The sequence below is a fragment of the Patiria miniata genome, unplaced genomic scaffold (genome assembly GCF_015706575.1).
Source record: "Patiria miniata isolate m_02_andy unplaced genomic scaffold, ASM1570657v1 HiC_scaffold_13, whole genome shotgun sequence".
Classification (NCBI taxonomy): Eukaryota; Metazoa; Echinodermata; class Asteroidea; order Valvatida; family Asterinidae; genus Patiria; species Patiria miniata.
In genome coordinates, this window is record NW_024037051.1 from 1,432,827 (window position 1) to 1,458,270 (window position 25,444).

At 39.7% G+C, this 25,444-nt stretch overlaps 1 protein-coding gene and 1 pseudogene across 1 annotated transcript; both read left to right on the forward strand.

Annotated features, from left to right (window-relative positions):
* Positions 1-313: 313 nt before the first annotated feature.
* Positions 314-11,670, forward strand: LOC119721470 (probable indole-3-acetic acid-amido synthetase GH3.9). Its single transcript, XM_038191550.1, has 7 exons — positions 314-434; positions 934-1,959; positions 2,184-2,322; positions 2,817-2,981; positions 10,778-10,926; positions 11,050-11,129; positions 11,443-11,670. Exons 1-7 carry the CDS (start codon positions 314-316, stop codon positions 11,668-11,670), a joined length of 1,908 nt encoding a protein of 635 aa, XP_038047478.1.
* A 1,693-nt stretch (positions 11,671-13,363) lies between these two features.
* On the forward strand, positions 13,364-18,323 carry LOC119721471 (annotated as a pseudogene).
* The last annotated feature ends 7,121 nt before the right edge of the window (positions 18,324-25,444 follow it).

Sequence of the window (25,444 nt, forward strand, 5' to 3'; positions counted from 1 at the left end):
TAAAAGCATTCCTCAAGTCTATCGCCATTTTGAAAATAAACGCCTACGCTCCATTGCAAAATAGAGCCGTTTCATAGGGCCAAATTGGTTACAAATTTTACAGTAATGCCACCTGACTATAATGAATAGAGACGTTCTTATGAATAGAACAGCAAATTGGGAACAATCTCATACGTTTTAACTGTGCCATGTGTTTTGATAAGTATACATCGACGCCACTTACTAAGTATGTTGGATCACAGCAGGCATAACGGATTCCAAAGTGGACGATTCAAAAGACCCGACACGCCCACTCTGAAGTCTTATAATCAAAATGGCGGTTAAGTGGAATTTTCGCTGTGCATGCTGGGGGTTCATCTCGTCGCTCCTAGCTTCGGTCCTTCTCACCTATTGCTTTTCTCCTCAGTCTCATCTCGCCTTCCGAGTCATAGCAGGTGAGTTGTTGCTTTTATTGACAAACAAAAATCCTTTTTAGGGGTAAAGTTGCAACTTTCTAAATTGTATATGGAACCTATACCAAGACGTATTACGTGGGATAAGTGTGTCTCCATCTTATTTCAAACGAGACCCACTCTATGGGCTCATTTGCTATAATATTATTATAAAATAATTATGAAGAGAACAGAAATTTACGGATAGCTGAAATAACGACTATACAGCCAATGGTCTTATTAACATAGTTGCCTGAGGGCCATACTTATGTCCTCTTTGTACCAATCTCATCACTGACTGACCCACTCTCACGTATGGCTTAGCCTGGTTGTTCGCCGGTAAAGAGAGCCGGTCATTGCTCAATCCGACCAATTGTGTATGTACGCCACATGCATGAAAGACTTCCATGCAGTGAATGGCCAATCTGAATCAACTAAATCCGTCCTATTACCAGTTTTACCAAGCTTGCCTGACTCCTATGAATCCATTTCATTGCATCAGGCGCTGCAGCAGTGCTGATTGGCATCTCATCTCTGATTGCCTTCCACATCTCGACTCTACGATGCTCTGAGAGCCACACACTCATAACCCTACTCATGTCCTACAAGTGGCACCAGGGTGAACGTCTAGCCACGCCCTCCACCTTGGCAAGGGCCACTTACATGTGGAAACGTCCGCGTGAAGCCCAGGAAGATCTGATAAGGGAGCTGACCAGGCGACATGCCAAGACGGAGTACGGGCGCAAGAACCGTCTTGGGGAGATCCGATCGGTGGAAGACCTCCGCAAGAAGCATCCTCTCACCACGTACGATCACTATTGTGACTACATCCAGCGGCTGGCAGACGGAGAAGAAGGCGTTTTCCTTGACGAGGAGCCCATGCGATTCGGCGTCACATCGGGAACCACCGGAGCCGGGAAGAAAATACCACTGGTTTCTTTTGGGGTGGAGGGAGATGCACTCTGCAGCCAGATCAAGCGCTTGGCTTTGTACCAGGGTGCTCAACGGCCAAGCCCTGTACAGAAACGCTGTTTCTTCTACATCCATCCCAAAATCTCTCTCACCAAAACTGGCCGTGTCATTTCTCCGTACACGTTCATCAAACAGGAGGACACTAAGCGTTTATCGGAGCTCAGCTCTCCTCCACCGGCCTTCACTATCACCAATGAGCCTTCTGCCGTCTACATTCACATGCTGTTCGCGATTGCCGACACCAATCTCGCTCTCTTGTCTACCATGTTTACTCCCCAAATGTACCGAGCTCTGAAGTGTCTAGAGGCCAAATGGCAAGTAATGCTGGAGGATCTATCTACCGGGCAGATCAATGCTAAGATCCCTCTAGACCCTGATACACGCCGGTCTCTCCAAGGCTATCTGAGACCGGACAAGGCCCGCGTATCCCAGTTGAGAAGCGAATTCGAGAAAGGGTTTCATGGCATTTTGAAGAGAATCTGGCCTCATCTGATCGCCATTGAAGCAATCGACATCGCGGGTTTCAAGAAGAAAATTGAAGAAACATATACTGATGGTAAGGGTTAAATTGAACTTAAATCTCATTGTGCGCCTTAAATACGATCTGCGTAAGCACTGTGAAAGAACCTGAGCCAAACAGAATCAAATCATTATCCTTGTCCTACTAAAAAAAATGAAGAAAAAAAGGAATACTCTGTCAAGTGTCGTAAGCCATCTTGATCTATGCACTTGTCTAAAACATGATTCGTAATAACTTACCACTGGTCATGTCTTGGCTAGGAGTTCCATACTTCAATTGGGCATATGGCAGCACAGAGGTAGGCCAGCTGGCGATCAACATGTGGCTTCATGACAAAGAGGTTCGATACGCCCTCTGTCCTCATATGGCCGTCGTAGAGTTCATCCCGGAGCAAAACAGGTGTGTGATAATCACAGAAGAAAAAAATGGTCCACTTTATTTTTGTTCCCCTTTTCGAATCCTTAGTTTCTTGAAATACATACAGATTCCTTTGCCATGAAAGCAAACCCCCAAAAATATTTAATTCCTTCTGTTTAATTCCAAATAATTGTTGTTATGGGTCGACTTCACAATCATTATGTAGTGATAATACACAAGGTCACTTTCCCATTGTGGTTTAATGTGAAAAGTGATTCCCATATTTCCTAGGTTTGCGACGTTGCTTATTTTGCTTGCATCGTGACATCCGGGCCGCAATCCCTGACAACATGGCATTCGGATTTATGGCTTCTGACTAGTGCCTCTGAACAGTGGGAGATACTCTTGGGGGAAAATGGATAGCTTTGTAGGTACATGTAGAACGCCGATACGGTAATACGGAGGCTGCATGCCATGTCCAATCACCACTCTTGTCGATATCTTTGTTCAACTTGAGACCTTTTAATTTTGAACAGTTCGGATGAAGACCCAAAGACTCTGCTCATTGACGAGGTTGAGGTCGGTGGCAGATATGAACTGGTGTTGACCACGCGCTCCGGGCTATACCGTTATCGGAATGGAGATGTCATCCAGATTGTGGGATTCCACGAGAACTGCCCTGCCATGCGCATGCTCTACAGGTAAACAACAAAACCAAGTAATCCTAGAAAGTTGATGCCAGAGCGGGCAAAATTTAATTGATTCAGTATGGCTTTTCAATGGGAGTCTTTTCATGCATCTGGTCTATACAGGGTGAGTCAAAAACATGAAACCCAAATGTCGGGACTATTGTTTTAGTGAGGTTCTGCATGTAGCACTTAGAAAAAATTTAGGATGTTAAAGCCCAATTCATAAGCTTTCTTTTAGTTTAAAAATTATTCAAATCACGTATGTACTTTTCAAGTTACAGAATTTTAAACACAACCACCGTTTTAAAGTTCTGTCCACAAATCACACAGAAAGTGTGCGTTCTTTCAGCAAAACGAAAACAATTCACATCCCTATGCGATTTGTTTTCATTTTGCTGAAAGAACACCTACCTTTTTGTGATCCGTGGACAGAACTTTAAAGCGGTGGTTGTGTTTAAAAGCCCATAACTTGAACAGTACACGAGTGATTTGAATGATTCTTGTACTAAAAGAAAGCTTATGACTCGGGCTTTTATATCCTAGGTTCTAAAAGTGCTACATTTAGAACTTCACTAAAGCAATGGTCCCGACATTTGGGTTTCGTTTTTTTTTTACTCACCGTGTATGATGGATATGCAATTTGTAAACCTATACCATAGGATTACATTATATAATAGATATTGAAGTCCATCTGACAAGTGACAGTCAGTATTAAAGTCCGCGAGCTAGTAGTCAGTGGGCTTACGGTCGAAAATGACCCCCCATATGCAATTTTGGGTACATTCTTTGAAACTCTCAGGATCACTAGAGGATACCTCAAGAAGTTCAAAACCACTTGATGCCATTTTTTCTGACCCTTTTGTGGGCGTGGCCATGATTTTAAAAAGTGGGGGGCTTCGCGCGTAAGGCGAGCCCTCAAATTAGAATCCCTCCCCGGACCGTTCGGGGTTGAGCCCGCCCAGTATGATGAAGGGATTGGGACCTTGCATGGAACCGATCGGCCTGGATTAACTCCACCAGGCTTCTGCACCATGGCTCTGGCTCATCACAAAGGAACCAATTTGCGACGCGCTAATCCTCCGTAGGCAACAATGACTGTAATGAGCTTCATAGAAGTTGCCGCTGGTAATCCCCAGTGGGCTGAATAATCCTCCAACAATGGCCAGACTTCAATTTATGTTGCCTATTGTGAAACCCTGAGTCACCAGTTTGGACCGATTGGGGCGTCACGCTTCAGTGACCGGGTGGCTTCTGGCTTCGTACCGATTGGGGTGAAAGAAATTAGCATACCGGACCCGGTACCCGAACGGTCTGTTATCTGATGGCTCGCCTAAAAAAATATTTAAAAAAAATTAATTTTCTTTTTCACATTTGGACAGTTAACTCAAGTGCTACATCACAAGAAAAAAATATTCCACAATTGTGCCTCTTTTGGGGGTGGGGCAACTTTTTAAATAAGTGGGGGCACACGTTGCTAACAGAAAATCGACCTGTAACAGGCAATCTTGAGCTTTTTTGTTTTGTTTTTGTATTTGTTACAATCCCTTATAATTTGGTGTGGAAAACAGAGTTTTGAGTTAAGGCCAAAAAAAAAAGTCTCCGGTTTCTGGTATGCGCGCGCGTCGCCGTAGCCATGCGCGTCGGCAAAATGAAAAAAGTTTTTTTTTCAATGAAAGATGATGTCTCAAAACCACCAAACTCACTGGTTTGACTGGAATCATGCTGCTGCAAAATTTTAACGTGTTTTTAGATTGGGTTATGGTCGAGAATAAGCTTTATGTGGCCTCTCTGGACTCCCATATATTTGCACTAAGTTTAGTCGGGCACCATTTGCAGTCATCAGCCGACATTTGAAGCAAAAAAATCAGGTAAAAAAAAAAAAAAGCCGCGTCGCTGCACCACTTTTTGGGCAAGCTCCATACCAGAAACCGGAGACTTTTTTTTGGCCTTAGAAGACAAACGAAGGACGCTCACAGGGGGAACGGAATGATAGAAACGCGTTAAAGGGAATGAAACGAACTCCAGTGATTTGCACTGAATGAGACACAATAGCATGAATCTGGCAAAGGGACAGAGGCAATGAGCATACAGGATGGAATAATACTTTATTTATTCAGATTAATTGGTAAAAACACCTGTCTTCCAAAAATACAACTAGGCTATCCAATTAAAAGTAGTATACCAAATTTGATTAAAAACCGTCCAACAGAGTAAAAATACATTAACAACAATAATTCCCTCTATTACAATAATTCCCTGAATAATATGAAAAATCTGTGCAACAATTACATGTAGTCGTGTATATTATAATTATTTTGAGTTGCATTATAACAGTGTGTTAATTATCTCAAATTTCTGACCGGGTGGCTTCTGGCTTCGTACCGATTGGGGTGAAAGAAATTAGCATACCGGACCCGGTACCCGAACGGTCTGTTATCTGATGGCTCGCCTAAAAAAATATTTAAAAAAAATTAATTTTCTTTTTCACATTTGGACAGTTAACTCAAGTGCTACATCACAAGAAAAAAATATTCCACAATTGTGCCTCTTTTGGGGGTGGGGCAACTTTTTAAATAAGTGGGGGCACACGTTGCTAACAGAAAATCGACCTGTAACAGGCAATCTTGAGCTTTTTTGTTTTGTTTTTGTATTTGTTACAATCCCTTATAATTTGGTGTGGAAAACAGAGTTTTTAGTTAAGGCCAAAAAAAAAAGTCTCCGGTTTCTGGTATGCGCGCGCGTCGCCGTAGCCATGCGCGTCGGCAAAATGAAAAAAGTTTTTTTTTCAATGAAAGATGATGTCTCAAAACCACCAAACTCACTGGTTTGACTGGAATCATGCTGCTGCAAAATTTTAACGTGTTTTTAGATTGGGTTATGGTCGAGAATAAGCTTTATGTGGCCTCTCTGGACTCCCATATATTTGCACTAAGTTTAGTCGGGCACCATTTGCAGTCATCAGCCGACATTTGAAGCAAAAAAATCAGGTAAAAAAAAAAAAAAGCCGCGTCGCTGCACCACTTTTTGGGCAAGCTCCATACCAGAAACCGGAGACTTTTTTTTGGCCTTAGAAGACAAACGAAGGACGCTCACAGGGGGAACGGAATGATAGAAACGCGTTAAAGGGAATGAAACGAACTCCAGTGATTTGCACTGAATGAGACACAATAGCATGAATCTGGCAAAGGGACAGAGGCAATGAGCATACAGGATGGAATAATACTTTATTTATTCAGATTAATTGGTAAAAACACCTGTCTTCCAAAAATACAACTAGGCTATCCAATTAAAAGTAGTATACCAAATTTGATTAAAAACCGTCCAACAGAGTAAAAATACATTAACAACAATAATTCCCTCTATTACAATAATTCCCTGAATAATATGAAAAATCTGTGCAACAATTACATGTAGTCGTGTATATTATAATTATTTTGAGTTGCATTATAACAGTGTGTTAATTATCTCAAATTTCTGACCGGGTGGCTTCTGGCTTCGTACCGATTGGGGTGAAAGAAATTAGCATACCGGACCCGGTACCCGAACGGTCTGTTATCTGATGGCTCGCCTAAAAAAATATTTAAAAAAAATTAATTTTCTTTTTCACATTTGGACAGTTAACTCAAGTGCTACATCACAAGAAAAAAATATTCCACAATTGTGCCTCTTTTGGGGGTGGGGCAACTTTTTAAATAAGTGGGGGCACACGTTGCTAACAGAAAATCGACCTGTAACAGGCAATCTTGAGCTTTTTTGTTTTGTTTTTGTATTTGTTACAATCCCTTATAATTTGGTGTGGAAAACAGAGTTTTTAGTTAAGGCCAAAAAAAAAAAGTCTCCGGTTTCTGGTATGCGCGCGCGTCGCCGTAGCCATGCGCGTCGGCAAAATGAAAAAAGTTTTTTTTTCAATGAAAGATGATGTCTCAAAACCACCAAACTCACTGGTTTGACTGGAATCATGCTGCTGCAAAATTTTAACGTGTTTTTAGATTGGGTTATGGTCGAGAATAAGCTTTATGTGGCCTCTCTGGACTCCCATATATTTGCACTAAGTTTAGTCGGGCACCATTTGCAGTCATCAGCCGACATTTGAAGCAAAAAAATCAGGTAAAAAAAAAAAAAGCCGCGTCGCTGCACCACTTTTTGGGCAAGCTCCATACCAGAAACCGGAGACTTTTTTTTGGCCTTAGAAGACAAACGAAGGACGCTCACAGGGGGAACGGAATGATAGAAACGCGTTAAAGGGAATGAAACGAACTCCAGTGATTTGCACTGAATGAGACACAATAGCATGAATCTGGCAAAGGGACAGAGGCAATGAGCATACAGGATGGAATAATACTTTATTTATTCAGATTAATTGGTAAAAACACCTGTCTTCCAAAAATACAACTAGGCTATCCAATTAAAAGTAGTATACCAAATTTGATTAAAAACCGTCCAACAGAGTAAAAATACATTAACAACAATAATTCCCTCTATTACAATAATTCCCTGAATAATATGAAAAATCTGTGCAACAATTACATGTAGTCGTGTATATTATAATTATTTTGAGTTGCATTATAACAGTGTGTTAATTATCTCAAATTTCTGAAAGATTAACGAAATACACAGTCAATTGCAAGACTGAGCAGGGAAATATATACTAGAAAAACTGCATAGTTTTATTTCTACAGAAATTCTATTGATAGAGGATAGTCGTTGTGTTTTCCAAGCTTTTGATAGCATTTTTGAATACAACCGTTGAATGTCAATGAATCGAAAAATAAAAGTTTTGAATTTATGGGACGGAGCAGCGTTTTGTGCATTTTCACTTTGACGTAGGCCATGATAACATTTCATGCCAGATTGACTTATTCCTTAAACTTGAGCACCCTTCGTATTTCTTAGACCTCATGGGTAGATTTTATGAGTATAGCGGCCGTCTTATAGGGCATCATTTGTTATTTTAATTCAGTAACAAAGAGTGCTTAAAAGGTTTATTTCTGGTATGTCACAGCAAGACAAATGTATTGCCTTGATGACTGCTACCTATAAGGTCCATATACGCCTTTTTTGACATATTGTGGGCAAAAGAGAGCGCCTTTTTTCAGTGGGTGACCTCTCTTGTATATTCACCCCGCAAATGTATTATATTATGTTATTCATTTTTTAAAAACTATTTCATTAAAAATAAAACATGACAGAAAATAATTCTGGTATGCGCGCGCGTCGCCGTTGCCATGTGCGTCGGCAAAATGAAAAAGTTGTTTTTTTTTCAATAAAAGATGATGTCTCAAAACCGCCAAACTCACTGGTTTGACTGGAATCATGCTGCTGCACAATTTTAACGTGTTTTTAGATTGGGTTATGGTCGAGAATAAGCTTTATGTGGCCTCTCTGGACTCCCATATATTTGCACTAAGTTTAGTCGGGCACCATTTGCAGTCATCAGCCGACATTTGAAGCAAAAAAATCAGGTAAAAAAAAAAAAAAAAAGCCGCGTCGCCGCACCACTTTTTGGGCAAGCTCCATACCAGAAACCGGAGACTTTTTCTTTGGCCTAAGCAGGGTTGTATATCACTGTTATAGAAGGGAATAAAGTCCTTGATTGACTTAACAGGAGGTTTGAGTTATCAACAGTTTGACATTTTGAGATTTCACTGTAGTTTATTTTGTCCTGACAACAATGTTGACCTCGTTTTATTACACACAAACTGCAATAGCCTTTTTAACTTCAAATTTATTTATCTTCACTTCATTTATAAATATGATATTATTAAATGTGGTACTCGGTCATTGGAAATATTGTTTGAAAATGACAAAGTTCAATATTAAGAGTAAAACTTATCAAACTTGGGTGATTTAGTGAATCCTTTATAAGTCACTTGTAATTGGACAACATATTTGGCATTTAATATCCATGACCTTATTTTGTAATAGAAAAGTGTGAGACTATATTGTCAATAGTTTCAGAATCCAGATTACACATGATGGATTACACAAGATTTGTTTCACTTAACAGTTTTAAATTTGGCATATCACCATAAATGATATGATTGGTGATGTACTTCAAGATTGGATATATCAAAAGGATTTGTAGCCACCGAGTAGAGAAACACATCTTAGGCTGAAACTTTGATGACTATATTGCCAATAGTTTCTGAAAACCCAATCCACATGAAGGCCCAGGCAGAAATCAAACCCTGCGATGAAAGGCGAGGAAAGTAACCAATGAGCCAACCTGACTCCCCAAGCGCCAACCTGGCTCCCCACAGATTCAAGAAAAGCATGTGACCAGTTCAAATTATAAACGTATTTTAATAACTACAAATCCTTTACCTTAACATTCCAGCATGGTTTTCTAAAGCGAAAAACTCAAAAGTTAGGCAAACCTATTGACAGAGGCTTGGGATATCAAGTTTTCCTTCTGATATATCTGATCTTAAAGTATGGCACCAATTATATTAATGATACATATATTCAGTGATATGCCATATTTAAAACTGTGACACACACACAAAATGTTGTGTAATCCATCCAGATCTGGATTCTGAAACTATTGACAATGTAGTCTCACACTTTTCTATTACTAAATAACGTCATGGATATTAAATACCAAATATGTTGTCCAATTACAAGTGACTTATGTAGGATTCACTAAATCACCCAAGTTTGGCAAATTTTACTCTTAATATTGCAATTTGTAATTTTCGAATTTTATTTCCAATGATCGAGTACCACATTTCATAATATCATTTTTATAAATGAAGTGAAGATGAATAAATTTGAAGTTAAAAAGGCTATTGCAGTTTGTATGTTATAAAACAAGGTCAGCATTGTTGTCAGGACAAAATAAACTACAGTGAAATCTCAAAATGTCAAACTGTTGATAAATTAAACCTCCTGTTAAGTCAAACAAAGACTAATTATTCCCTTTAGTTGTATAACAGTGATATACAACCCTGCTTGACTCAAAACTCAGCTTAGCTCACATTTTGAGCCCATTCTCTCAAAGTTTGACTTATCGAGATTTCACTGTATATCAAAACATAAATGTCTCATAAAATTGATTATTTGTCCATTTGTACATGTATGTGTACAATATGCCAGATATGTTAAAAACGGCTGCCATTTTAATGGCCAATGGGGGGGGGGGAGTGGGGGGGAGCAGATTGTCACTTGTTGAGGTGTCCAGAGGTGTTTGTGAGAGTTTGAAAGAATGTGCAATAATCCATATGGGCTCGCACAAGCCTTCTTTTGGAATACACGTATGCCCCCTTTTTATGAAAAAAGTGTGACACGCCCCCCAAATGGGAGCCAAAGAATTTATGAGTTGACATGTAAACGTTTTTTTCCTTGCCAAATTATAATGGATTGAAACAAAAACAAAAACAAAAACAAAACACCTCAAGATTGCATTTTACAGGTCGATTTTCTGTTAGCGACATGTGACCCCCACTTTTTAAAATGTTGCCCCACCCCCAAAAGAGGCAAAATTGTGGATTTGTTTTCTTGTGATGTAGCACTTTGGTGAACTGTCCAAATGCGAAAAAGAAAAGGAACATTTTGTAAAAAAATTTGCGCGCGATGCCCCCCACTTTTTAAAATCATGGCCACGCCCACAAAAGGGTCAGAAGAAAATGGCATCAAGTGGTTTGGAACTTCTTGAGGTATCCTCTAGTGATCCTGAGAGTTTCAAAGAATGTACCCGAAATTACATATGGGCCACCACAAGCCCACTGACTATAGATAGGGACACTAGGCTAGGCCCTCTAGAACCAGCTAAAAGTTTGATCGCAATGTTTAATGACGCTCTTTTTCAGGTCAGGAGAATATCTTAATTTAGTCTACGAGAAAGTAAACACCCAAGTTGTTGACGCTGCCATAAAGAACACCATTCAAGGCTGGCCAGGAATTCAACTAGTGGATTGGACATGCGCAGAGAGCCCAGTTTACGATCCTGAAAGTTCAGGTAAGCTTTATTTAAAAACTACTTTGAATCACCAGATTTTGAAAATGCTGCAACAAACACTGAGGAGCGATATAATGACGTGATAACTTCCCTTTTCTTTTCTGGCCTTTTGTTTCGGCACAGAACTATACTACATTGCATTTCTTGAGGTCGATCCTGGCAAGAGGGAGCTGAATGACGTCACGGCAGAGCAAAGGTCAAAGGTAAATAAGTCAACTCCAAAGTTAGAGAAGTTTCACAAATAGTTACGAGCTTTGAATATTCTGGATTTATAAAATTCAGTCAACTCCTAAGTTAGAGAAGTTTCACAAATTGTTACGAGCTTTGAATATTCTGGATTTATAAAAGGAGTTTGTTTTCTTTCGTATGAGATTATGACATAGGCCTACTATGCACAGGTTCTTTAAAATAAAAGCCAGTAATGTGTCGGAAAGGCTGTCGGAAATACATGTTTAACATATCAACAGTTTTAGAGGTATCCTTCGGTAACGAGACTATTTTCATCGTTCATTTCAGTTTGATGAACATCTTCAGCAAGACCACGTTTACTACAGCGGCTTGCGGGAGTCTAATACCATCTCTCCATCCCGGGTGAAATTTGTGAGGCCAGGTACCTTTCTGGAGCTAAGGGACTTCAGGGTGAACAAAACTACAGCTTCTGTCATGATGTACAAGACGCCTCGTAAATTGAGGACGCGAGAGCACGTGATTTGGATGATGGAGAGAGTGATCGAGACCAAGTAGGGAGACTATTGTAAAAAGTCAAAAAGCTAGTTATACATCTCGCACACCACTTAGGAAAAAGGGATTTATACTGATTAACATGTGAATGCTTATCATTTTCTTGATAAAATGGTCAATTCGGTATTCCAAGTGTGCATGCGTTAATTATAACGGATCATGGGTCATTCGGGATAACATACAGAAGTGATCTTCGAGACATGACAAGAAAGCTGTATCGGTTTCTTATGGTGCTTTCTGCAGTTTGGTCGTCTTTATCCTGGATGACCTTTGACCGGACCAACCACATGCACAAGAATGAAGTATTACATGCCTAGTTTGGCTGATTTAGTGTTGAAATGACGTCACAGCACGCATATGTACAAAATAAAGATGCGTCTTTTTACACGGCACGCCTACATTCCGTGAAAGAAAATCAGTCTAAATAATGACAATCTTACACTTCTTACTACTTTATCATTTTAAGTCTCCTCTTTCGATACGTTTTTTTTAATATCAATACCGATACTTGAAATTGTTAACTTGTGGTTATATCTAATTCAAAAGTTTTGAAGAGACAACGAAGCTGATGACCTGCCATATCATAATGAGGAATATCCCCCACCTGTGACTCTTCAAGCTACGCACATCATGTTAAAGCACAAATCATTGGCTTTTCAATGATACCAAATCTATTTATATAGCTAAATTTATTCCAAAGATATGCCAGGAAATTCAACAGTGTCTCGCCGAACTTCGCCAACCTCATTTCGTGAAAAAAACCGGCTTTGAAAAAAAGAAAAGAAATACGCATTGCGCCGCCAACGGCAGTGGAAAACGTTATTTAGTTTCCAACTTTTGTGGGTATTTAACAAAAATGCATAGTGTGAATCTTGGATACCTTGGCTACTTAAAAATAAGAAAAAAAAAACATATTGATTTTGCCTGATTTTTCCAGTGCATCCAACTTCAGGCGTTGATAACTCAGAACATGGTTTTGGGGGACATTCCTCATTTTGCCACAGTAGGTTAAAAGGGTTAAGTGGGTACCCAAACCTTAGGCACCTTATTACTGATCTTGTCTCCCCCTCCATCGACTTCGGTTCATTCTTGAAGGTTTGGACGAAGCGCCCTGCAAGTCATTTGTCGTTGGGTGATAAGGAGCTGAAGCTATGTGCCACACTCCATGGTGTTTCAGGATCCTTAATTCCTCTGATTTGAACTGCGGACCATTGATACTAACAAGTTGCTTAGGGACAATGTGTTGGGCGTGAATGCCCCTTAGGAGATCAGTCGTCCTGCTTGATAGTGAAGTGGTTGTCTGGAAGAATTGAGGCCGTTTTGAATGTGCATCAACATTTACCAGGATCGTCTGTCCTTAGAATAGTCCAGCGCAGTCGATGTGTATTCTTTGCCAGGGTTTCGCGGGCCATTACCCGTCTTGATATGGAGTAGAGCTTAAAAGGGCACTGCGTCCTGAAATCCCCGAAAATCTCATGCTTTGGATTGTTTACTTATCCTATTTCAAACATCTGGTTGAAAGGAAACCAATCTAATGTCTAACCATTTTCATAAATTGTTAAATGTGCCACGCAAAATTGAATAGCTCATGTACCAACATTTCGTTATTAAGAGTTAGAATGTCACATCTCTACCAAGACAATTAACCGCAGTGTCAGAATGTTGATATTTTGCAAAAGCCTGTCAGCCGTTGATGATGGATCCAGAGTGTTCAGTTGCAAAGTGAAAGTTATATATGGATAAAAAATTTGAAAAATTGCCATCTAACATCTAAGTAAGTGCTATTTCATTATTGATTGTATGTGTATATATTTATGTGGGGAATCGATTATTTAAAACCGCTGCGTCCCAGAGGACGCCCTTCCTAACGACCACTGTTATTCCTTGCATGGACCGCACAATGAAAACCTTGACGAGCTGGAAGCAGGATTGTGCTCGGATTCAAAAACAGTGACCACTGCACTGTAGTATTCTCTTGCATTTAAACTCGAGGCAGTGGAATGTCCTTAATACCTGGTGGTTGGGGTTTGTTATTTCCTTCATATCGTGGAGAGTATGGAGACTCCCATTCATTAAATCAAATACTGAAGTAGAAGAAAATCTAAGTGGAGAGAGTGTCATTTACTGGTCAGTCCCAGGAAGAAGAAATTCTTCACACATGGTGACAAGCTACCATAATCACAAACCCAAGGGTTCGCACATCGCAGTTCCTTTCTTTTATTTTTTAGAAAACAAAAACAACTTTATTGTTGCAAACAACTCGTATTATCGTGTCTTCTGCATTCTCATCTACTTTTCTAATTGTTGAAGTTGTTTAGGATAAGGGAATGATATCAAAGGGCACGGTGAAATAGCCTTATCGTGTGTACGGGTATTTGTTTTGATAAATGTACACACCGACGCCACCTAGGCTACATTTTGTACAGCCGGCATATAACGTCCAAAGTGGAAAATTTTGAAGTCCTCAACACGCCTACTTTAAAGTCCTGTAGTCAAAATGGCGGTTACTTGGAATCTTCGCTGTGCATGCTGGGGTTTCATCTCCTCGCTCCTAGCTGCGGTCTTTCTCAGCTATTGCATGACTTCTCAATCCCATCTGGCCCTCCGAGTAACAGTAGGTGAGTTGTCGTTTCCAATGACTTTTCTTTTTTGGAGGGGGAGGGGATTAGGTTTCATTTTCCAAAGAATTAATGAAATCTATACTAGTCCATGTACGCCAGGCACAATCCCAACTGATTATCTGGGATAATTATGGCTCCACCTTAATCTCAAACAAACCCACTTTATCGGGTCAACAATAGAAATTTACCGTTGGCTGAAAATAATTACAACATCCAATGGTCTAGCTTGAATAGTTTTCCTGGAACCAGAGGGTCAACCTAGCAGTGGCGTATCCTGGGGGGGGGGGGGGGGGGGGGCAGGGAGGAACTTTGCCCCCCCCCGGCGGGTTTTTTGACAATGTTTTTGTTTCAGCAATAATTTTAAAAAATGGTTAGAGAGTTCTTACATCAATGGTTCAACGTCCCCTATTGAGTGCAGAAACAGACTCAGCCATTTTGAAATCAGTTGAATAGAATTGTGGCCAGCTTTTACATCAGGCTCGACTGTTAGTGACGCATTTTAAGCAGCGCTATTTTGGTCTCGCAAACCCCTCTGGCGAAACTGAGTACGCTTGTAAAAAATGAGGTATTTATTCATGGACATCTACCCAACGGAAAACATATACCATAAAGAAAATGTGGTGATCGGGGCGAAATCATGCGCGGGTCGTTGCTGCACGTCGAATCGCTTATGCCAAAATACTACCAAATGCTGCCACTCTGAAATTACGGAGAGAATTTAATATACAAACGTCCCTATTATACAAACAAATTGTACTCACATTAATGACCTTGATCGATTAGGTGCTGCGGCAGTGCTGCTGGGCATCTCATCCCTGATTGCCTTCCACATCTCGACTCTACGATGCTCTGAGAGTCACACCCTCACAACCCTACTCATGTCCTACAGGTGGCACCAGGGTGAACGACTAGCCACGCCCTCCATCTTGGCAAAGATCAATCACATGTGGAAACATCCGCGAGAAGCCCAGGAAGATCTGATCCGGGAGCTGACCAGTCGACATGCCAAGACGGAGTACGGGCGCAAGAACCGTCTTGGGGAGATCCAATCAGTGGAAGACCTCCGCAAGAAGCATCCGCTCACCACGTACGATCACTACAGGGATTACATCCAGCGGCTGGCAGACGTAGAAGAAGGCGTCTTTCTTGACGAGGAGCCCGTGCGATTCGGCGTCACATCGGGAACCACCGGAGTCGGGAAGAAAATACCCCTGGTTTCTTTTTGGATAGAGGGAGATGCACTCTGCATGCAGATCAGGCGCTTGGCTTTGTACCAGTGTGCTCACCGGCCAAGCCCTGTACAGAAACGCTGTTTCTTCTACATCCATCCCAAAATCTCTTTCACCAAAACTGGCCGTGTCATTTCTCCGTACACGTTCATCAAACAGGAGGACACTATGCGTTTATCGGAGCTCAGCTCTCCTCCACCGGCCTTCACTATCACCAATGAGCCTTCTGCCGTCTACATTCACATGCTGTTCGCGATTGCCGACACCAATCTCGCTCTCTTGTCTACCATGTTTACTCCCCAATTGTACCGAGCTCTAAAGTGTCTGGAGACCAACTGGCAAGCAATGTTAGATGATCTATCTACCGGGCAGATCAATGCTAAGATCCCTCTAGACCCTGATATACGCCGGTCAATCCAACGCTATCTCAGACTGGACAAGGCCCAAGTATTCAAGTTGAGAAGGGAATTCGAGAAAGGCTTCCATGGCATTTGAAGAGAATCTGGCCTCATCTGGTCGCCATTGAGGGAATCGACATCATGAGTTTCAAGAAGAAACTAGAAGAAAAATTTAGTTATGGTAAGAGTTAAATTGAATAGAAATCTGAAGAGTGTGTGCCTAAAATTCAATCTACGCAAGCACTATGAAACTACACATAAGAACCGGAGCCCAACAGAATCGATTCATATATTGGTCCCACCAAAAAAGGGGAATACTAAGTGCCAAGTTAATATTTGCCATCTTCATTAATACAATTGTCTTTAAAAATGTATTGGTTTTAAATAACCATTGATCTTGTCTTGGCTAGGTGTTCCTTGCTTCAGTTGGGGATACGGCGGCACAGAGGTAGGCCACCTCGCGATCAACATGTGGCTTCATGAGAAAGAGCTTCGATACGCTCCCTGCCCCCACATGGCTGTCTTGGAGTTCATCCCGGAGCAAAACAGGTGTGTGATTATTATAGAAGACAAAGTGGTCCACTTTACTTGTCCTCCCTTTTCTTATTCCTAGTTTTTTTTTTTAATACCAAAAGATTACTTCATCATGAAAAGTTGTAATAAAAATCCGTATGGTATCTCTGAGTGATTCCCGTATTTCCTGTAAATTTGCGTTATTGTAAGCATCTTGACTTAGGGCGTGATCCCTAGGCACATGGCATATGGGTTTATGGCTTTTGAAAAGCGCCCCTTAACAAAACAAATTGACACAATTTAATTGGGAAACCAGCAAAATGGACAGCTCTGTTGGTAGGGCGCCGATACGGTAATCCGGAGGCCGCGTGTCCAAATCCCGCTATCTATTCGATTTCTTTGTTCAACCCATTCGGATTGATGGCTTCTGACTAGCGCCTCTGAACAGATACATTGACATATTAGGAAACCGGCCAAATGGATAGCTCTCTTGGTAAGGCGCCGATTTGGTAATCCGGAGGCTACATGTCCCATTACCTCTGTCTAGTCGATTTCTTTGTTCAACTTTTTAGTTTCTTTTGAACAGTTCGGATGAAGACCCAAAGACTCTTCTCATTGACGAGGTTGAGGTCGGTGGCAGATATGAACTGTTGTTGACCACGCGCTCCGGGCTATATCGTTATCGGAATGGAGATGTCATCCAGATTGTGGGATTCCACGAGAACTGTCCTGTCATGCGCATGCTCTACAGGTAAACAAAACCAAGACTATACGTAATCATAATAAAGCTGATGACAAAAAAAAAATTCAGAATGGCTTTTCACTGGAAGTCTGTTCATGCATCTGGTATACACAATGGACATGCATTCTGTAGTCCTATACGATATCACTATAGCTGGCCCTCTGGCACCAGCTAACAGTGCATCGCATTGTTTAATGACGCTCTTTTTCAGGTCAGGAGAATATCTTAATTTAGTCTACGAGAAAGTGAACACCCAAGTTGTTGACGCTGCCATAAAGAACACCATTCAAGGCTGGCCAGGAATTCAACTAGTGGATTGGACATGCGCAGAGAGCCCAGTTTACGATCCTGAAAGTTCAGGTAAGCTTTATTTAAAAATCTACTCCGACTCCTAAAATACTAAAAATGCTGCAACAACCACTGAGCGTTTTTTTTTCTGTCTGACCTTTTGTTTCGTCACAGAGCTATACTACATCGTATTTCTTGAGGTCGATCCTGACAAGAGGGAGCTGAATGAAGTCACAGAAGAGCAAAGGTCAAAGGTAATTCAGTCAACTCTGAAGCGAATTTTCAAAGATAACCAACCTTACTTTTAGATGTACTAGTTACTAGTTTGTGTTGCTATATAACAGAAATATGACAATGCATAGGTTCTTTGAAGGCACCGCGCGCAAGATGTCGCAAATACACGTACAACTATATCAATATTTTTGTAGAGCTACCCATTTGGTAACGAGACAAGTGTCCACTTTCATTTCAGTTTGATGAACATCTTCAGCAAGAACACGTCTACTACAGCGGCCTGCGGGTATCCAACACCATCTCCCCGGCCCAGCTGAAATCCGTGAGGACAGGTACGTTTCTGGAGCTAAGGGACTTTAGGGTGGCCATGACAACGGCTTCTGTCATGCAGTACAAGACGCCCCGTAAGCTGAGGACGCAGGAGCACGTGATTTGGATGATGGAGCGAGTGATTGAGATTAAATAAAGAGGTATAATTGTGAAAGCTTAAAAAGCTAGTTAGGCATGCATGTATATCTCGAACACTCGGGAAAAAGATATTCTGATTAATTAGCCAGCTGATGTGTATGTATTGTCTGGTCACACAAAATCTGCCCAAATGCCTCCTACATGGACTACAATAAATCAGAACACCCCCCCCCCCCCACTTTTATAGGCAAGAACCGTCGACCCAAACCGATACTCGAGTAACAGAACTAATCTAATTTCGAAACCACACTTTATAATTGGTACTTTCTGAACGCTTGTGGGAAGCAACTGCCACAGAGGTTAAAGAGGTTGTGAAATGCTCGAAGACATTTCCGTCATTTTTCGGGTATATGTAGCCTAAGGTGTGATGAGATAAAACCGACTATTGTGTCTGTCATGAAATGAGTACATAAGGTACTTTTGAGAGCTGTTTTTTAGGTCCTGTTTCGACCCGAACGTGCAATTTGTGTAAAAGTCGTCGTTGGGGGCAGCAAACAAAACATATATTAAATCGTGACGTAATAAACAGGACTTCCGATGCAGCGTAGTATAAACGAGTCCTGTTTATTACGTCAGGATTTACTATGTTTTGTTTGCTGCCCCCAACGACGACTTTTACACAAATTGCACGTTCGGGTCGAAACAGGACTCGAAGAACAGCTCTCGAAAGTACCTTTTGTACTCATTTCATGACAGACACAATAGTCATTTTTATTTCATCACACCTTAGGCTACATATACCCGAAAACTGACGGAAATGTCTTCGAGCATTCCACAACCTCTTTAACAACAGACACACATGCATGGTCCTTGGAAACAAGCACTTGGTACAGCAGCCGAGACCTTTTTGGAGACCTGTTCAGACCTGAATATTTGTGTCAATTGTTTACAGTTTTAAGGACACTTAAGTCTATCAATTAGCCTATAGAGCGAACCATTTATTCTCATAACCGAAACGTCATTTTAGTGTTAACATTTAACATTAATTTTTTTTTTTTTTTTTTTTTTGGATCTCGCAGAGATATTTAAAGACCAACTTTAGCATAAAATGTTCATATCTAACACTTATGACCAATGCACTAATTGTAAGTCTTCATTTTAAATTTTTTTTGTCACCGATAGCAGATACCTGATGTGATGTGATTACATCTGAATCAAAAGTTCATAGGAGACTATTATTACTGTTAAGCTGACACCACAATTATGTATTTACATGAAGCAAGACATACTTTTGTCTTCAAATCATATCTACGGGTTGATTGTGATATAACTTAAAGATCAAACCAAATGATGTAGAGAAAGAAATATTATTTTTTAAAGTATTGTTGAGTAGCTAGAATTGAAATTTCATAAAATGTTTTGAGAACATTTTTGTAATGTTTTTGACTGGTTTGACCTGTTCCAAAAATTAGAGAATGGTTCATGAAGTCTTATGTACAGAAATATTTAAGAAAAAAACGAAAGCTTTGCTGTAATATTTCTTGGAAAACGTAGGTGATGAAGGGACAATTGTAGCTCATTTCGCTTAAAACCATACCTTTAAGGAGAGCAAGGAAATATATATCTATCCTTTTAAATGAGTACAAAGTATTTACAAGAAAAGTGTAGATAGAAACAGCGCATGGCTAGAAATGTGTGCAACAATATTTCACGGATTATTAAAGCTGCAGAGTATTTAAGATTCAGCATGGCGCATCTCTTTCAAGAGAAATGACCACTGTGTTATAAAGTCGCTTGTTTTTTGGGGAAAAAAGATCGTCAACCCTTGATGCAAGATCCAGAATATTGAGTCGACAACCAACATTTTGTATGCATAAATAGAAGTTATTATGAGAAATGTTCATTTCACATTGAACACAATGTTACTTGGAAATATTGATTCTGATTAAGATGAAAAACAAACCAACATTAGTGGTGAACAATTCGTGTTTTCGTGTTTCCAACCCTATTATTGCTCCCTCCCATTGTTGAAAATTAAACTACCCTTCAACAAAGTGCATGGTTCAATTGTCATTACTCATGTTGAACATGTCTACAGAACTGCTCTATAGAATAGGATCAGAGAATGATAACCTTGTACACGAAAAGGCATGATGAAGTAGCCTTTATCGTTTTTACTGTGGGCTTTGATATTATTGTATATCAAGGCCACCTTCATACTTTTGTACAAGTTAGATCAACACAGCACGCATATATCCAGGATTCCAAAGTGTAATGTTTTGAAATCACCCATACTGAAATGTGTATCCTTGTGGAGTCATTTTTTTGTTCTCGTGAACTGAAGTTTTTGAGTTTGAAAGTGTACTTTCAAAATGCTCCTATTTTAACCAGAATTAATTTCCTGGGCTGAAATTTGGACTAAATGTGCCTTACATAAAATACTTCAATTCGCAACGAAACAACACGCTTTGGAAATTCCTATTTTTTAAGTAAAATCTTATCTATTTCGTGATAAGGCCAACAAAAACTAGTCATTCTGTGGTCAGACCAAAGTTCCGGAATTGATGCGGCGATGCGGCTTTTGGGGCTTTTTTTTCAAGCGTGGATTGTACAGACAAGGTGGGTACTATTTTGCTTTGTTGTGTCCTCATATACATTGGTGTCCTCCATCGTTTGCCTTGGTACCCTTCATCATTTGCCTATGTGCAATTTCCCATTCCTTGGTGCTCCTTGGTACAAAAGTTTGAGGCGGTGTTGTAGTCGAGTACCAAAACTCGAGTATAAAGTTTTCCGAGTACACACAGTGCCGAGTACGGGCCGAGTCCGAGTACTTTTTAGTCGAGTTCTCGGCCAAAAATCCGAGTTCGAGTTTTTCAGAGTCCGAGTACGGCCGAGTACGAGTACAAAGATATCGAGTACATCCCGAGTACATTTATTTTTAATCTAAAGCATTATGGAAATTAACACCGTTATTTATATTTGATATGTCAAGTAATTACCCAGTATTCCCAGAAATTTAACACGTACACATATTAAAAAGTGTTGTTTTTGCTTGTAAAGTTGTTTCAGACTTCTCCGAAATCCGCAGCCCACATGACTTGCATACTGCACTGTGCTGCTTCTGTCCGTTAGCGAAATATTCCTTGTGATCTCTGAACCCCCAAGATATAATTTCTGACAAAGAGAAGACATGTCTACGTCTGGATCGAACTCGCCGCCATGCACCAGAGAGTGTGACGCGTTTCCAACAAAGAGTGATGTGCACAACCCATGGGCATCGCTTGGACCTTTTCTGGGGGGGCAAAAAAAATCCCAAAAAATTCTTGTATTTCTCAACAAATTCTCGATTTATCAGTTAAAGGGGGGGGGGGCAGGTATTTTTTCATAAAGATTGGCTAAAATATGAATTTCTTTTTAATGATATATCTGTCGCTCAATCGAGTTGGAATGTGTTCCAGGGTCTTTTACGAGTCTTTCCAGGAAGTTTGGAGAATTTTCATATTTTGAAGAAAATTGAGAAAATTGCAAGGGGTTAGCCTTACATTTTTCATAAAATTTGGCTAAAATATGAATTTCTTTTTAATGATATATCTGTCCCTAAATCGAGTGGAATGTGTTCCAGGGTCCCTTAGGAGTCTTTCAGGAAGTTTGGAGCATTTTCATTTTTTGACCAAAATTGGCAAACATTGCGAGGGGTTAGCCTTACATTTTTCATAAAATTGGGCTAAAATATGAATTTCTTTTAATGATATATCTGTCCCTAAATCGAGTGGGAATGTGTTTCAGGGTCCCTTAGGAGTCTTTCCAGGAAGTTTGGAGCATTTTCATTTTTGACAAAAATTGGCAAACATTGCAAGGGGTTAGCCTTACATTTTTCATAAAATTTGGCTAAAATATGAATTCTTTTTAATGATATATATCTGTCCCTCAATTGAGTTGGAATGTGTTCGAGGGTCCCTTCGGAGTATTTCCAGGAAGTTTGGAGCGTTTTAATTTTTTGACCAAAATTGGCAAACATTGCAAGGGGTTAGCCTTACATTTTTCATAAAATTTGGCTAAAATATGAATTTCTTTTTAATGATATATCTGTCCCTAAATCGAGTTGGAATGTGTTCCAGGGTCCCTTAGGAGTCTTTCCAGGAAGTTTGGAGCATTTTCATTTTTTGACCAAAATTGGAAACATTGCGAGGGGTTAGCCTTACATTTTTCATAAAATTTGGCTAAAATATGAATTTCTTTTAATGATATATATCTGTCCCTAAATCGAGTTGGAATGTGTTCGAGGGTCCCTTAGGAGTCTTTCCAGGAAGTTTGGAGCGTTTTAATTTTTTGACCAAAATTGGCAAACATTGCAAGGGGTTAGCCTTACATTTTTCATAAAATTTGGCTAAAATATGAATTTCTTTTTAATGATATATCTGTCCCTAAATCGAGTGGGAATGTGTTCCAGGGTCCCTTAGGAGTCTTTCCAGGAAGTTTGGAGCATTTTCATTTTTTGACCAAAATTGGCAAACATTGCGAGGGGTTAGCCTTACATTGTTCATAAAATTTGGCTAAAATATGAATTTCTTTTTAATGATATATCTGTCCCTAAATCGAGTTGGAATGTGTTCCAGGGTCCCTTAGGAGTCTTTCAAGGAAGTTTGGAGCAATTTCATTTTTGACCAAAATTGACAAAAATTGCAAGGGGTTAGCCTTACATTTTTCATAAAATTTGGCTCAAATATGAATTTCTTTTTAATGATATATCTGTCCCTAAATCGAGTGGAATGTTTTCCAGGGTCCCTTAGGAGTCTTTCCAGGAAGTTTGGAGCATTTTCATTTTTTGACCAAAATTGGCAAACATTGCAAGGGGTTAGCCTTACATTTTTCATAAAATTTGGCTAAAATATGAATTTCTTTTTAATGATATATCTGTCCCTAAATGAGTTGGAATGTGTTCGAGGGTCCCTTAGGATCTTTCCAGGAAGTTTGGAGCGTTTTTATTTTTGACCAAAATTGGCAAACATTGCAAGGGGTTAGCCTTACATTTTTCATAAAATTTGGCTAAAATATGAATTTCTTTTTAATGATATACCTGTCCCTAAATCGAGTGGGAATGTGTTCCAGGGTCCCTTAGGAGTCTTTCCAGGAAGTTTGGAGCATTTTCATTTTTGACCAAAATTGGCAAACATTGCGAGGGGTTAGCCTTACATTTTTCATAAAATTTGGCTAAAATATGAATTCTTTTTAATGATATATATCTGTCACTAAATCGAGTTGGAATGTGTTCCAGGGTCCCTTAGAGTCTTTCAAGGAAGTTTGGAGCAATTTCATTTTTGACGAAATTGACAAACATTGCGAGGGGTTAGCCTTACATTTTTCATAAAATTTGGCTCAAATATGAATTTCTTTTAATGATATATCTGTCACTAAATCGAATTGGAATGTGTTCGAGGGTCCCTTAGGAGTCTTTCCAGGAAGTTTGGAGCATTTTCATTTTTGGACCAAAATTGGCAAACATTGCGAGGGGTTAGCCTTACATTTTCATAAAATTTGGCTCAAATATGAATTTCCTTTTAATGATATATCTGTCCCTAAATCGAGTGGGAATGTGTTCCAGGGTCCCTAAGGAGTCTTTCCAGGAAGTTTGGAGCATTATTTGACCAATTGGCAAACATTGCAAGGGGTTAGCCTTACATTTTTCATAAAATTTGCTAAAATATGAATTCCTTTTAATGATATATATCTGTCCCTCAATTGAGTTGGAATGTGTTCGAGGGTCCCTTCGGATATTTCCAGGAAGTTTGGAGCGTTTTAATTTTTCGACCAAAATTGGCAAACATTGCAAGGGGTTTGCCTTACATTTTTCATAAAATTTGGCTAAAATATGAATTTCTTTTTAATGATATACTGTACCTAAATCGAGTGGGAATGTGTTCCAGGGTCCCTTAGGAGTCTTTCCAGGAAGTTTGGAGCATTTTCATTTTTTGACCAAAATTGGCAAACATTGCGAGGGGTTAGCCTTACATTTTTCATAAAATTGGCTAAAATATGAATTCCTTTTTAATGATATATCTGTCCCTAAATCGAGTGGGAATGTGTTCCAGGGTCCCTTAGGAGTCTTTCCAGGAAGTTTGGAGCATTATTTTGACCAAAATTGGCAAACATTGCAAGGGTTAGCCTTACATTTTTCATAAAATTTGGCTAAAATATGAATTTCTTTTTAATGATATACCTGTCCCTAAATCGAGTGGGAATGTGTTCCAGGGTCCCTAGGAGTCTTTCAAGGAAGTTTGGAGCATTTTCATTTTTTGACCAAAATTGGCAAACATTGCGATGGGTTAGCCTTACATTGTTCATAAAATTTGGCTAAATATGAATTTCTTTTTAATGATATATCTGTCCTAAATCGAGTTGGAATGTGTTCCAGGGTCCCTTAGAGTCTTTCAAGGAAGTATGGAGCAATTTCAGTTTTTGACGGACATTGACAAAAATTGCAAGGGGGTTAGCCTTACATTTTTCATAAAATTTGGCTAAAATATGAATTCCTTTTTAATGATATATATCTGTCCCTCAATCGAGTGGAATGTGTTCGAGGGTCCCTTCGGAGTATTTCCAGGAAGTTTGGAGCGTTTTCATTTTTTGACCAAAATTGGCAAACATTGCAAGGGGTTAGCCTTACATTTTTCATAAAATTTGGCTAAAATATGAATTTCTGTTTAATGATATACCTGTACCTAAATCGAGTGGGAATGTGTTCCAGGGTCCCTTAGGAGTCTTTCCAGGAAGTTTGGAGCATTTTCATTTTTTGACCAAAATTGGCAAACATTGCGAGGGGTTAGCCTTACATTTTTCATAAAATTTGGCTAAAATATGAATTTCTTTTTAATGATATATATCTGTCCCTAAATCGAGTTGGAATGTGTTCCAGGGTCCCTTAGAGTCTTTCAAGGAAGTTTGGAGCAATTTCAGTTTTTGACGAACATTGACAAACATTGCAAGGGGGTTAGCCTTACATTTTTCATAAATTTGGCTCAAATATGAATTTCTTTTTAATGATATATCTGTCCCTAAATCGAATTGGAATGTGTTCGAGGGTCCCTTAGGAGTCTTTCCAGGAAGTTTGGAGCATTTTCATTTTTGGACCAAAATTGGCAAACATTGCGAGGGGTTAGCCTTACATTTTTCATAAAATTTGGCTCAAATATGAATTCTTTTCATGATATATCTGTCCCTAAATCGAGTGGGAATGTGTTCCAGGGTCCCTTAGGAGTCTTTCCAGGAAGTTTGGAGCATTATTTTGACAAAATTGGCAAACATTGCAAGGGGTTAGCCTTACATTTTTCATAAAATTTGGCTAAA